At 47.2% G+C, this 13,075-nt stretch overlaps 1 protein-coding gene across 4 annotated transcripts in view; it reads right to left on the bottom strand.

The window, feature by feature from the left end:
* Positions 1-13,075, bottom strand: part of NBAS (NBAS subunit of NRZ tethering complex) — a 243,145-nt gene that overhangs the window by 176,726 nt on the left and 53,344 nt on the right. For 3 of the 4 annotated variants that reach the window (XM_045844418.1, XM_045844421.1, XM_045844420.1), the window contains exons 13-19: positions 9,421-9,484; positions 8,348-8,544; positions 6,987-7,244; positions 6,026-6,151; positions 2,722-2,873; positions 1,720-1,857; positions 1,381-1,459 (exon numbers count right to left, since the gene is read on the bottom strand). In XM_045844418.1, the coding sequence (XP_045700374.1) occupies positions 1,381-1,459; positions 1,720-1,857; positions 2,722-2,873; positions 6,026-6,151; positions 6,987-7,244; positions 8,348-8,544; positions 9,421-9,484 (1,014 nt within the window). The remainder of the gene's footprint in view (positions 1-1,380; positions 1,460-1,719; positions 1,858-2,721; positions 2,874-6,025; positions 6,152-6,986; positions 7,245-8,347; positions 8,545-9,420; positions 9,485-13,075) is intronic. The other variant, XM_045844419.1, reaches the window with a different exon arrangement.

Raw genomic sequence — 13,075 nt, 5'->3', positions numbered from 1 at the left:
CTAGCTGATTCCCTTAAAAAGTGGGAAGTACAAATACCTTACATATACTTTATAAATACTTTACTTACAACAAATACTTTAAATATCACTATTCCCATGTAATAATAAATGCACTTACTACTGTCTAACAGGAAATAGCAACTCAACAACTCAAGAATAGTGAAAGATAATTATTTGGATAGTTAAATGCTTCCATTTCATGGAATTTTTCTTTTTAAGATCTCATCAGTAAAACTAAGGCTAACCAAAAAATGATAACGTACCTATACGGACAACACGTTTTTATATATTATCTCAAAATAGCACAGCACTCTAACATAATTAAGATGATATGCTTTTAAAAATATGGCCATCCAACATTCAAACTAGTTGTACTACAGATAAAACCATTAGAAGCTTTCCAACCTGTTTGTGTAAAGTGATATACTCGTTGCTATGGTTTTTAATAACCCCAGAAAGAGCCCTCCTTCGTCACTAGTGTTTCGTCTGAAACCATTTCTATTACATTAGCGGGTGGGGAGTCAAATGCTTCGGGTTCCGCCTGCAGCATCAGAAGTACTGGACCGCGCCGTTACTCAGAGCACGGGCATCACCTCATCAGGTGTGGCCCTTGCTGAGAGGCTACCAGGTGCCAGCACTAAGAGCCAGCAGAGGCGTGCCCACAGAAAGGAGGCCAGCCCCACTGAGGAGGTAACCTGCAAGAGAGGTCAAACTTCCAAGGTCGGAAGGTGTACTGAACCCTGGGAACCTTTGGCTACATGGTCACGTGGGAAAGCAGCCTAAGCTGTGCGTCTTGCTGAACCACGCACCACGCCCTCGACAGCACCTAAACACACCTCACGGTGCAGGGCGCTACCAAAACGCCCAGCGTGGGAACATCTGTGCTTGTGCACCTGGGGAACAAATACACGTACACATTTTTAAGGCCAAATGTCTAATTTTGGACATAAGTGGACCAAAGTTCAATCAACTAACTTCAACCCACTAACAAATCACTAAAATGAAATGAAGCATAAATATTCACATTAGGATTATTAAAACACAACATATACTGAACTTTGGTGCTAGAGACAGCTGTATTCCATAACCTCAAACTGAAATGCAAAATCAAAGTAAATGGAAAGGACTATAACATAGGAAACAGAGACGCAGTGATGCAGCTGAAGCACTTCTACTCCCTAGACGAACAATTGTGGCCTTCCACGGTCTCTGATTTTCACCAAAACTCGTGCACAGGACAACCTGTGTCTGCACATAATGAAGTGTTTTCTGCTGAGCCAGTTCTAAAGACCAAGGGTATGAGACGCCGGGGCCGCCACAGCACTTACGACGACGACAGGTCAAGTAAACGCGAGTGGTCTGACCGCAACCAGCCCTTACCTCGTGCGTGGCAAGCCGATCCAGGTAGGTTAGTAGTTTCAGCCTACACCGGCAGAGTTCCTTTTGTTCCAGGGTCAACCTGTTTCAAATGAATAAATCAGGCCACTCACACTTACATGAAAGCACGTTTCTCTGAGAGTTAAAACAAAATAAAGATGATCAATATTCTACTGAGCCCCAAACTTGTGGAACAGTACACAAAAGCGCAAGGGTAAAACATTAAATGCACTTGATTTAAGTTGCTGAAATAACTTAGAGCAATTACCTCCAGGAAAGAACACGCTTAGATGACCCATTATCTTGCAGAAATCACCAAACGAACGGTAACACAGCACTTACTTTGAGAAGTCCACTAACCGAAGCAGCTCCTGTCGCTTCCTGAGCTCGCTCGCCTTCGCGGTCCGGGCAGGCTCGTCCTCGGGGCAGAGCTCCTCGTAGGGCACGCCGTCGATGTCCACGTCCCCAGGCAGCGCGAACCTGTGGGCAGAGAGGACACCCACGCCGTGGGAAACCACTCCCCCTACCTTGACGGGCTCACTATTAGTTTGATTCCCACAGAAACAACCCATCATCTGAGAGAAAGCTATGGCTACCGTACGCAGAGTGATTCACTCACTATAGCCACAGGCCGGGCAAAAAGTCCTCCAGTCCTCAGGAATGATCACACTTAGAGATTTTAAAAATCGAGAAAATGAAAACTTAAGAAACAATGCACCCGTGTGAAACAGCCCACAAAGAAAGCGCTGCCTGGAGTTTACAAGGTGATTCACCTCTGCGACGGTCACGACGGTCAGTCTCATGCACTTCACTTATGCAGCAGACAGAGTGCCACGTTTACATGCCACAAAAAGTCCCAAATGTCTGGTGAGCGATGGCTCTCAGCAGACAACCTTATTTTATTATTATTAACTGGCATCTCTCTGGTGCTTAAGGTGTATGAGGTGCTCCCACCAGACCTGCAACTTAATCGCGCCAGACGATCTCTTGAAGCCGGCGTGGGGCTCCAGACAAGGAAAGTGAGCGAGGCTCAGGCCTGCCCGAGGGGGCGCATCGGCCCGGTGGGCCCACCCAGGCAGTGCGTGAGCCTGCAGCCGAGAAATGGCCAACACTCAGTAAATGTTTCCAGCATTTGCTCTTTCCTCAGCATCAAGCCGTGATCCGTAAACACGTTTAATTGAAAGGAAAGAAAGCTGTGACTTCAGATAAGAAAGCTTTGATCAAAAGCAACTGCTTCATTACAGAGTAACCTAAATAAACAGGAGTTTACCCTGTCCAGCGTCTCAGCTTAAACGCGCTCACAAAGCTGCCTGTGCCCCTGAACCCAGGTCTTCCTGCACCAACCTGCCGTCATCCGCTCCGTCCCCTATGGCTACAAGCGCCTCCAGGTCCGTGCCCCGCAGGCCATACTGCAGCAGCTCTTTCGCGGCATCCACGGTTTCGGGGACTCTCTCCAAGCACTCGTGAAGAACCCAGGACCGTTTCTTTATTTTACTCTGGGTAAAAAGAAAACAAAACACAGAGGCATCAAACAGCCTGCATCACCTGCCAGCCCCCGACAAGGGCCTTTTAGAATGCTGAAGCCCTAATGCAGGGAGTGCAGGGAGTGCAGGCAGCCGCCGGGCAAGGTCCTCAGCAGAGAGCTAGTCCCCTTCCCTGGGGCGACCAGAACTGGATGCAGCGAAGGTGGCTGCAACTGACCCCCTTCTTCTTCTAACAGACCACAGGGAAGCACAAACCTCAGTGCTCATTTTTGGAAACAAAGAGATCTTTCCAAGCATGTATAATAGCTCTTCAGTTTTCATTTGGGTTATACGACAGGGTAGAAAATAAAGCAGGAAGGCAAGATGAGATACATCCTATTGCAACCAGCATGCTTAACTCTGAAACAACACGAATGAGGCGCAGCACGTGAAGGTCTGGTATCTACGTGACCGTGACACGCATCGCAGAGCAGTGTGGTTGGTAACTGAGCCATGGCAGGCCACGCTATGCTGTTTTTGGAAAGACCAAGGGCCTGTTCCTTCCTCCCAAATGCTTCCTCCGGCTCCATTCTAAATCCTGACTTGCCCTATTCACACACAGACTCCCACTGATTACCAATTTGAAGTAGGATTTGACTCACACCAGCTAGCTTTCTTTTTTACACATTCTGAAGTCTTTCTTCAAATGGCTCTTAACTCATTTCCCCTTTTCCATGTCTGTGGCCTGCATACCAGTCTCTGCCATCAGTACCCAATGCCTGGGACACTGCAGGGGTCCCCACCACCACTCTCCTGCCAGGCCAGCGCATCTTCTACACCACCGCCCTCTGCACCCCCACAGCCGGGACTCCCCAAGAGCCCCCATGACCCTGAGGATATCACAGGTTTTCAACACCCTCCCAAACCCAAACCCACATGCCTTCCTGCTCACACTCCATAGCGTTCAGCAGGCTGGAATGCAAGACCCAGCAGACCGGTTTACTCGGAGCCCATCCATTCACCCAAGAACTGTGTATTCCAGGCGCTGAACTAGACTTGAGGACACCGCAGCGAGTAAGACAGATCTGGTCGCTGGCCCCATGAGAGTCACGACCATTTTCTTTTCATTTGCCCATACCATGTGTCCCACCAAAAACGGCTTCCTCTCCTCAAACGCTAGGCCTGCTCTGAGTCCTTCCACGTTCCTGCTCACAACACCTTCACGACACAAACCGTCCATGACCACTGGGTCTGGAAGGACTGCCCCCTCCCGGGGTTCTCGCCGCGCCAATATGGACTCTTCCCGTGTGGTTATGAACAGTTTGGGCACAAAGCCTGTCTTCTCAGTGGGATTACAAGCTCCCTATAAGCAAAACCCGTATTTAAGTGGCTCCTCCACTCCTTCCCCATCCCTAGCATCCTACTTTAACTCTTCGCTGCCTGTTTATTTAGCTGAATTAAGTATTTTGCCCTCCAAAAAACTGTACTTGCTTTCCTCCTTCAGAAACCAAAACTTTCTTTTACTCTGTTCCAGAAAGAGCCATAAAGTAGCATACGTGAGCTCATGAGCTCACTGTCCTGAGTCACACACACAAAAAAAGATAATACAGAGTTGGTGTTCTGAAATTCTAATGAAAATACAAGCAACTTTGTTTTCTTCCTTTGTTTAATTATCTCTCTGTTGTCTCATCTCCGGTGTCTCATTTGTATTAACACTTTATCTTCGTGTTGGCTGATGCATCTACTTATTACATATGGCTTTTTCTGATTACGTTTTTCTTTATTTTTAATGACTCGTGTACACAAATCTTTAAGGAAAACAATTACCATGAAATCTTCCCAACACGACTTTATTCCTATGTGCAAAGATACTTTCCTCCCTAAATGTCAGACGAGAAGCCGCTCCCGTTCAAGAGCAGGCCCTGAATCCAAGCACTGCCTCATGGTGTCGAGGGCGCCAATGCACAGGCGACAGAAGGACTGTGGCAGCAGATGGCAGGAAGGATCCGATTCCAAGATTTAAGCAAAAGGGAGGTGTCAGTCAAGCCTGGCTGTCAGTTGCCTCCCTACTGCCCCTCACCTTCGAACTGCCTCTTCACCGCCAGCCCGGGGACAGGCCGCGTCTCCCGGTGGTGCGAGCGGGCACAGGAAGTCTGGTGCGGTAAGAGGGCGATGGAGCGCCACCACACAGGAAAGGCCCCGCGTTTCCGCTCCTGAAGTGCTCTCACTCTTTCCTGCCTGCTCCTACGGCCTGGCAGCCAGCACTGCACGGAGGGGACATCTGGGGGCACTTGCTTCCCCTCTTCCTCCGGCCACGGACGACCTCTGACCTCTTGCTGAATCCCCTCCTACTTACTCCCCTGGGCAGATTCCTCCCCAGGGAGGGGGAGACCTCCCAGACTCCACCCCCCCCCCATTCCAGGGGGAGTTTCTTTTCAGTCCTGGCCTAGGTTCTTAGCTACCAGCCTCAAGGGGGAAAACGCCAGAGGAGAGTTTCCTGACCACCAGTCTGTGGCGTTTTCTGACGCCCACTCACTGCCGTACCCTGGCATGAGCACCCGATCTGCCCATCCTTCCCACCTTTTCCTGCCTGCCAACTCGGGCCATTAAGGACCAAGCTCAACTGTCCCAACCTTGGCCACTAAGCACCAGCCCTGGCCCGCAACACCCCGGGGAGTTACCGTCCCTCCAGCTGCTGCAGCTACCCCTGCCCCAGGGAGGTCTGAGCCCCAGCCCAGGGGAGGAGGCCTCCCTTCCAAGTCCGTTCCCTCCTGGGTATGCTCCTTAGCCCCTCGGGTCAAAGAATTCCTTACAGTTCTCTTTGCCCCTTTATAGTTAATCTCTCGTTACTAGAAAATAATTCTCCATACTAAAGCTTTCCCTGTTCAAGTTACTGTGTGGTTTCTGGCTTCTGATGGGGCCCTGACTGATGCAGGTGAAGACAGGTAACTGAGGTAGAGGCAAAGGAAGGGTTAGGTCAAAGCCGGGTAGTAGGTTGGTTTATCGGTAAATAGTATTCACATGTCTTCAGCATCCAAGTCCGGCTGCGGGGCCAATAAAACAGGATAACAAGGTAATTTTTTAAGTTGAGGAAAACACACTTTGTCAGCAATATAAACTACTCTAATATGAAGCCCCACAACCAAAAGATATTCCAAATATCTGAATTTTACCATGTCACGTACCAGGTAATTCTGAATCGAAGCACTGCTGACCGCTGACTTCCTCCACTGCCTCTGATACACGAGGTCCGTGTCCAGGCCGTAGGTCTGAGCCAGGGACAAGGCCTCCTCGTACTCTTCACTTTCAATCTTCGGACAAGGAAATGGAAACAGGGTTACGGTGACGGCGTGAAGGATGACGACTAGCCCTTAACCTATGTGTAGCATGTTATGCATGCCAAATTATTCTCCTGGGCATGGTGGCACCAGAGGCTCAGGAACACTCGGAGGGACACACAGGCCCAGTTTAGCACTTGCACAGAAAGGAAAGAGAAAGGGAAATGCTCCCATTTACAGAGAAAATGATGGCAAAACCAGGACAAGCAGTGCCCACAGCCTGACCCCCAGTGCGGGGACCATCCAGGGCTGACCCAGCCAGCCCCTGCCCCCAGGCACAGCGCTGAGGAGGAAGCAAGTGTGCAGGTCTCCCCCACCATCTGGAGTCTGAGGCGACAGCTGCACAGAGACACAGACAAGGAGGGCCGCCAACTCCCAGACTAAGCCACAAAGTGGACAAGCGAAGCAAATCCATCTTCCATCACTTTTTATTTCAATCATTCATGCACAAAAAACAGCATTGTTTTCAAAGGCTACTTAATTCTGATATTTCAAATATGTCAGTAATACGATTCTGCTTCAAATTCCTTCCTTCATTAAAAAAGAAAAGATTAATCCCTGGCTGGCGTAGCTCAGTGGATTGAGCACGGGCTGCGAACCAAAGCGTCGCAGGTTCGATTCCCAGTCAGGGCACATGCCTGGGTTGCAGGCCACGGCCCCCAGCAACCGCACATGGATGTTTCTCTCTCTCTCTCTCTCTCTCTATCTCCCTCCCTTCCCTCTCTAAAAATAAATAAATAAAATCTTTAAAAAAAAAAAGAAAAGGTTTTTCTCCATCAGATCAGCACTGTGGCGGCCGGGCCCTCACCTTCCTCTGGAAGAGCTCCTCCGGGGTGGTGGAGCGCAGACTCACGAGGCGGTAGTGCTTGCTGACGGCCCGCGGGCGCTTCCGCGGCGGGGCGAACCGCTCCATCTCCGTCACCAGGTACAGGCCCCGCTTGACGTAGCCGAAGTAGCGAGCCTTGGCGGACACGTCCTGGTCCGAATCGGAGTCCTCCTCTCCCTCCTCGTCTTCCCCGCCCCTCGTCTCCAAGCGAGAGCGTTTGGGGGCGAGTTTGATCTCACACTGAATTGAAAAAGGAGACGTTAAATAAATAGGGAGGAACTAAAGGCAGGTTGTAGAGTTAATGAGAAAAACATTTGTAATTCTACTCCAGCTTCACTCCTTGCATCGGCCACGTGGTCAAAACTGAACATGGAATTCAAAGGAACCCAACGACGAACATCACTTACATGCACAGCTCCGGAAATGTTCAAATGCATTACTGGCTCCCAATCTCCAAAACTAAAGTCTGTTTTAATAAGTCATTAATAGGATCTCGTAAATATATGCCTAGTAATTACTGCAGGGAAATGAAGGAGTTGAGAACGTTAATTTCTTCACACTTGATATTTTTATACCAGCTGTGGAAAATGAAGATGCCGATTTGTTTTATCTATTTAGCAAATGAACATGAATGCATTTTTTTACTTTACTGAAATAGCTCTCCCCCCACCCTTTCTAAAAGCATCTAATAGTTTCCCAAAGTTCCGAGGCTGGATGCCTGACTGCTACCGATAACTTTCATTCCAGACCGAACAGAGTCGGCTTAGAATTTAAGCCTTAATTCTCTCAAAATAACATCTTTAGACTTAGGAACAAACTTTGAGGTAAAAAATACTTATCAATCTACATTGAAGTGAAAGCTATTAAGCTTCAAAGACTTAAACTAAGAATTTTAAATGACCAAAACGTAACTTTAAATTACCAGTCTCTATTTTCTAGTTTCTTCTCATGATAAACAAGCTTTTTTTTACTAAAAGAACCAAAATTTTTAAGTTGTCATACTTCACAGAAAAAGGTTAAAGACTATATTTCTTAGGTGGCAATACCTTTTACATTTTAAGATGACTAATCTAGAAAAAGAAAAAATCTATCATGTCATTGAAGAAAAAATAGTTATTAACAGCAAAATAACTATAAATTTTACAATACAAATTTTTAATTGCTAAACAATAGATCTTTTTTACAGTGCACTCAATCTGTGATTCCAATCAATCACAGACTTTTGTTTTTAAAGCCAAAATTAGGCAATGGGTGAACAAACTTAAAGAAACAGATCTTTAGGGTTTTGGTGAAATTCATATTTACTTTCAAACACACTGGCTGCTCTACAGAGACAGGATTACCTCCAGACTTAAAAACCCCCCGTCGTGGGTGGCAGTGACTTGAGGTGACGGCTCAAACCATTCGCAGGATTTCCCCAGCAAGTTCTTCAGAGTTTTCACGGAGGAGACCGTCAAAGCGCCAGAGCAGCGCGCCAGAATCACCGCGCTGCCCGCCCACCAATTCACGTCGATCAGCGGGTAGAAGGACTCCTTATCTGCTGGGAAAGCAAACGAGCACAAAGGCCCCCGTCACAGTGGTTCGGGCACAACACATTCCGTCCGACAATCGGTTCAGAAGCCACATCTGGGCCCTAAAGGCATGTTAAATAATGAGGAAAAAATAAACTGCAACCCACCGCTCTAATTTTACAAAATAGTCATCTATTTAATGAACATCTGAGTGCCAAGAATTTGTCAAAGTCCCAAATTACGAGGATGCAGAATTAAATATACGAAGGTATCTCCTCTCAAAAAATAAAGGTTATACATACATATTCCACCCTTTGTAACACAATACATTGAAAGGTAGGTGTGTACAAAGCGTACAAACTATAAGGTTACAAAAGACTTTTGGAAAATGTTCATATAGCACTTTCCGGACAAACAATACGAAACGACCACCTTTTAGAAAGTGTAAGACACGTGTCACAGTGGCAGTGCTGACTGCTTCTGACACCTGGGAAGAGAGCCGGGAGAACGCGCCGACCCGAAACACGCCACGTGGACACAAACACTGTGAGCTGGAGGAACCCGAGAAACCCACAGTCCTTTTCCTTTGCCTGGTCTCTTCTCTAAGGTTCACTCTCCTCTGCCAGGACGCCAGGTCGGCCCGATCTCCAGCCAAGCACTGGAGCCCCTCCTCCCCAGCACGCCCCTGTGTGAGCTCCCCACACACGCGAGTGTAACTCTATCTGCATTTTTCTTGTTCCTCTGCCCTTTGTCAATCTTATCTTGCAGGGCCCCACTCACAGAACCCAAGAGGGTGAAAAGAAAAAGATTTTCTCCCTGCCCTACATATATTACATCATCTAAAGAGCACCTGTACTATACATGAGGAGTCTCTTAAGGTTTTAAATATATTTCGTACAACTCACCTTTGAGTTTTTTTCTCTTCTCAGTGGAGAGTCTCCAGTCAGGATTAAGGTCATCATACCCTGGCTAGATACAAAACATAGACACATGAGTTCCTGAGTCACCCATGTCAGAAAATTATGAGAGTATCATCAAGAACTATGCATTTTTTTTCCTGGGAATGTAGACTGGTGCCTCCACTGTGGAAAACCTAGAGTTTCCTCAAAAAACTAAAAATGGAACCGCCTTTTGATACAGCAGTTCCACTGCTGGGATTATATCCTAAGAATCCTGAAACACCAATTCACAAGAACCTGTGCACCCCAATGTTCATAGCAGCACAATCTACAATGGCCAAGTGCTGGAAACAAGTTAAGTGCCCATCAGTAAATGAGTGGATCAAAAAACTGTGGTACATTTACACAATGCAATACTATGCAGCAGAAAGAAAGAAGGAACTCCTACCCTTTGCAACAGCATGGAGGTGAAAGACAAATACCATATGATCTCACCTATAAGTGGAACCTAATCAACAAAACAAACAAGCAAGCAAAACAGAACCAGAGACATAGAAATAAAGAACAGGCTGACAGTGACCAGAGGGGAGGGAGGTAACAGGGGAAAGAAGAGGAAGGGTCGTCAAGGAATGTGTATAAGCCCTGGCAGGTGTAGCTCAGTAGATTGAGCGCGGGCTGCGAGCCAAAGTGTTGCAGGTTCGATTCCCAGTCAGGGTACGTGCCTCGGTTGCAGGCCATGACCCCCAGCAACCGCACATTGATGTTTCTCTCTCTCTCTCTTTCTCCCTCCCTTCCCTCTCTAAAAATAAATAAATAAAATATTTTTAAAAACTATTTGAAAGGCAATGGAAATATATATTTTTTTTAAAAAGGAACATGTATAAAGGACCCAGGACAAAGCTAACGGGGGGGCGGGAGCAGAAGGGGAGGGCTGAATGTGGGAGGTGGTGGTGAGTAGGGCAGGGGAGAGTAATGGGGGGAAAATGGTGACAACTGTAATTGAACAACAAGAAAAGAAGAACAACTATGGATTTTTTTTTAATAATAAAATATAGAGACGATGCTTTCCTTTGATCTGGTTGAAATCCACTCCTCTCCATAACTCGGAAAAGCGACTGTTCCTGCACTTATGCGGACAGGCAAGTGTTGGGACTCAGTGTGATGAAGGCAGTACGTGCATGAGAACAAGACGACAGCCAGTGTACAACTGACACCAATGAACGCAAGACACACTGACGAATAATCCCACACACACCCACGCCTGCATTCTGGGAGAACAGGTGTGCTGCTGCGCACAAACACCGGCCTGGATACACGTCCTACACACACACACACACACACACACACCCCACACTTGTAACTGAGCAACCCCCCAGGTTTGGCTTCCGCAGCTCTGAGACTGGACTCCACAACCTCCACATAATCTCCAGTTCCTTCTACGACTGAAGATTCACTAAGTAAAAAAAAAAAAAAAAAAACAGCGTGTAATCTTTAAACTGAATCCATTCATATTCCAATCTCAGGGCAACATAGTATCTTACCCACCTTTGTGAATGCAATGACGGATCATTATCTCTGAAATACCATAAAACAACTGAGATGAAGTTCACTGTTAGGTACTTAATCTTGAGAATTACAACAGTATGGAAAAGGACAAAAAAACCATTTGGATGTTTATCTGAAATCTTAAACCTAGAAAGAGTGACGCTACACTTCAGTCAACTGTGCTTTTCCCCTAACAGGACACAATAAGTGAACATGTGTTATAACCAATTTATCAGTGGCTAAGAGTTCAGGATACTAGAATCGCTATTTCCTTCCATGGCCCGAAAGAAGGTTTACTCCCTACTGCTACAGTAAGTCACTGGGACTGGTCCCTGAGAACAGAAGATGTCATTCTTTAAACTTTATCCCAAAAAAAGTTAGCATAAAAGGCTATGTTTTTATACTACAGGAAGAACTACATTGTCCTGGTTGACTGAATCATGAAAAAATGATCATGTTTCAAAGATCTGGAATACAGTACAATACATATTATTGAATATAATCAACGGATTTGAAATCTCACTTGATCACTTATGAGGAGCCCCAGGGGCTGCCCCCGCCCCCGAGCCGCCAGCTGTCCTTGCCCCGACAGCCCACAGGCGTGCGGCCACTTATTCCCATGGCAGCCCGTGTGTCCCCTGCTGGCATCCCGGAGCGCACGGAGGGTGGGAAATGACACTGTAAAACTTTAAGTCCAGCAAACAACAACAATAATATGATTCAGCTCTGGGTAAATTAATCGCCAACAAATCTTCCAGACCACTAGAGCGCCCACGCGTCACAAGGACGCAACGCTGGGCATCTAAACCACTGAGCCCCAGTGAGAATGTCTCTGCTATAGAAAAATCAGCTGACACAGGGCTGGTCTTCTTCCGTCCTCTCTGAAGTGTGGTTTCTTGTGCTGTAGAGTCCAGAAATGCCGTGCGTTTACACTGACAGAGGAGAGAAAATAAGACGTTACAGGACGCACACACAAGCAGGCAGAGGGCTAGGAGCCAGGGACAGGTGACTGTAACCCAAGCCACCGGGTAACTGCCCCCGACAGGTGTGCCTATGACAGTGTCACAGGTCTTCAAATGACAGAGATCACGTGGGCTCAAGGAAGAAGAAAGGAACTCAAGAGGTACAAAGACACCCTGATGGTGCTGTCCTCTGAAGTCTGGATAAGGTCTGGGTGTGGAAAATGGGTGACCAAAGATATTCCAGACAACACAACATGGGCAAAAGTACACAGGAAAGACTACGTTTACTTAGGAAAAAAAGTACGTCAATTTAACTAAAGTACAGGACACCCAGTTCTAATTACCAGCATTTTTGCTTAGGGTTTTTGCGGAAAAAGAAGGTTAATTGTGTCATTTTTTATGGAGGTGAAATTCACATAACAAGTGTAAAGTGAACAATTCAGTAGCATTTAGTACATTCACAACGTTGTGTCACCTACATTTAGTTCCAAAACACGCCCACCACTCCCAAGGAAAACCACTTGTCCACTGAACAATTACTTCTCACCTCCCCTTCCCCGAGACCCCAGCAACCACCAGTCCATCTGTGTCTCCATGGGTTACCTACTCCGGAAATTTCACATAAGCGGGTTCCCGGCACATGTGACCTTCTTCTGTGTCTGGCTCCTTCCACTTAGCACCACGCTCTCGGGAGTCACCCGAGTTGCGGCACGCATCGGTACTGCATCCTCGTGCGGCTGCACAGCCTCTGTCACTGTGAGCACACACCACAACTTGTTCATCCGCCCTCCCATTCGTGAACACTGGGTGGTGGTAGCCTGTGGCTGTTGTAAACAGTGCGGCTGTAACATGCACACGGGTATACGCACTTGCATGCCTCTCTTACATTCTGTGGGGGGCAGCCCTAACTGTCTGCCTTTCTGCCTTAGCAAGACACAGCAGATTCAATCTAGATATCTCAACTAAATGTTTAACCTCACAATATATTATCTAAACAGTATATTGAAGGAAGAAACCCGAACAGAACTCCAGACCGAACCCTGGTTTCGGGCAGAGGGGGTGTGCGCCAGACCAGCACCCTCAGAGCTTGTCCCTCACCCTGTGCACAGCTGAGCTGACACCCCGCCACTCCCCTCAGGATATTCAAACTGGCC

The sequence above is a fragment of the Phyllostomus hastatus genome, unplaced genomic scaffold, assembly GCF_019186645.2.
Source record: "Phyllostomus hastatus isolate PE091 unplaced genomic scaffold, TTU_PhHast_1.1 phas_contig_402, whole genome shotgun sequence".
Taxonomy (NCBI): domain Eukaryota; kingdom Metazoa; phylum Chordata; class Mammalia; order Chiroptera; family Phyllostomidae; genus Phyllostomus; species Phyllostomus hastatus.
The sequence above is the reverse complement of the archived record's forward strand: the minus strand, read 5'-3'. Positions and strand labels throughout refer to the sequence as shown.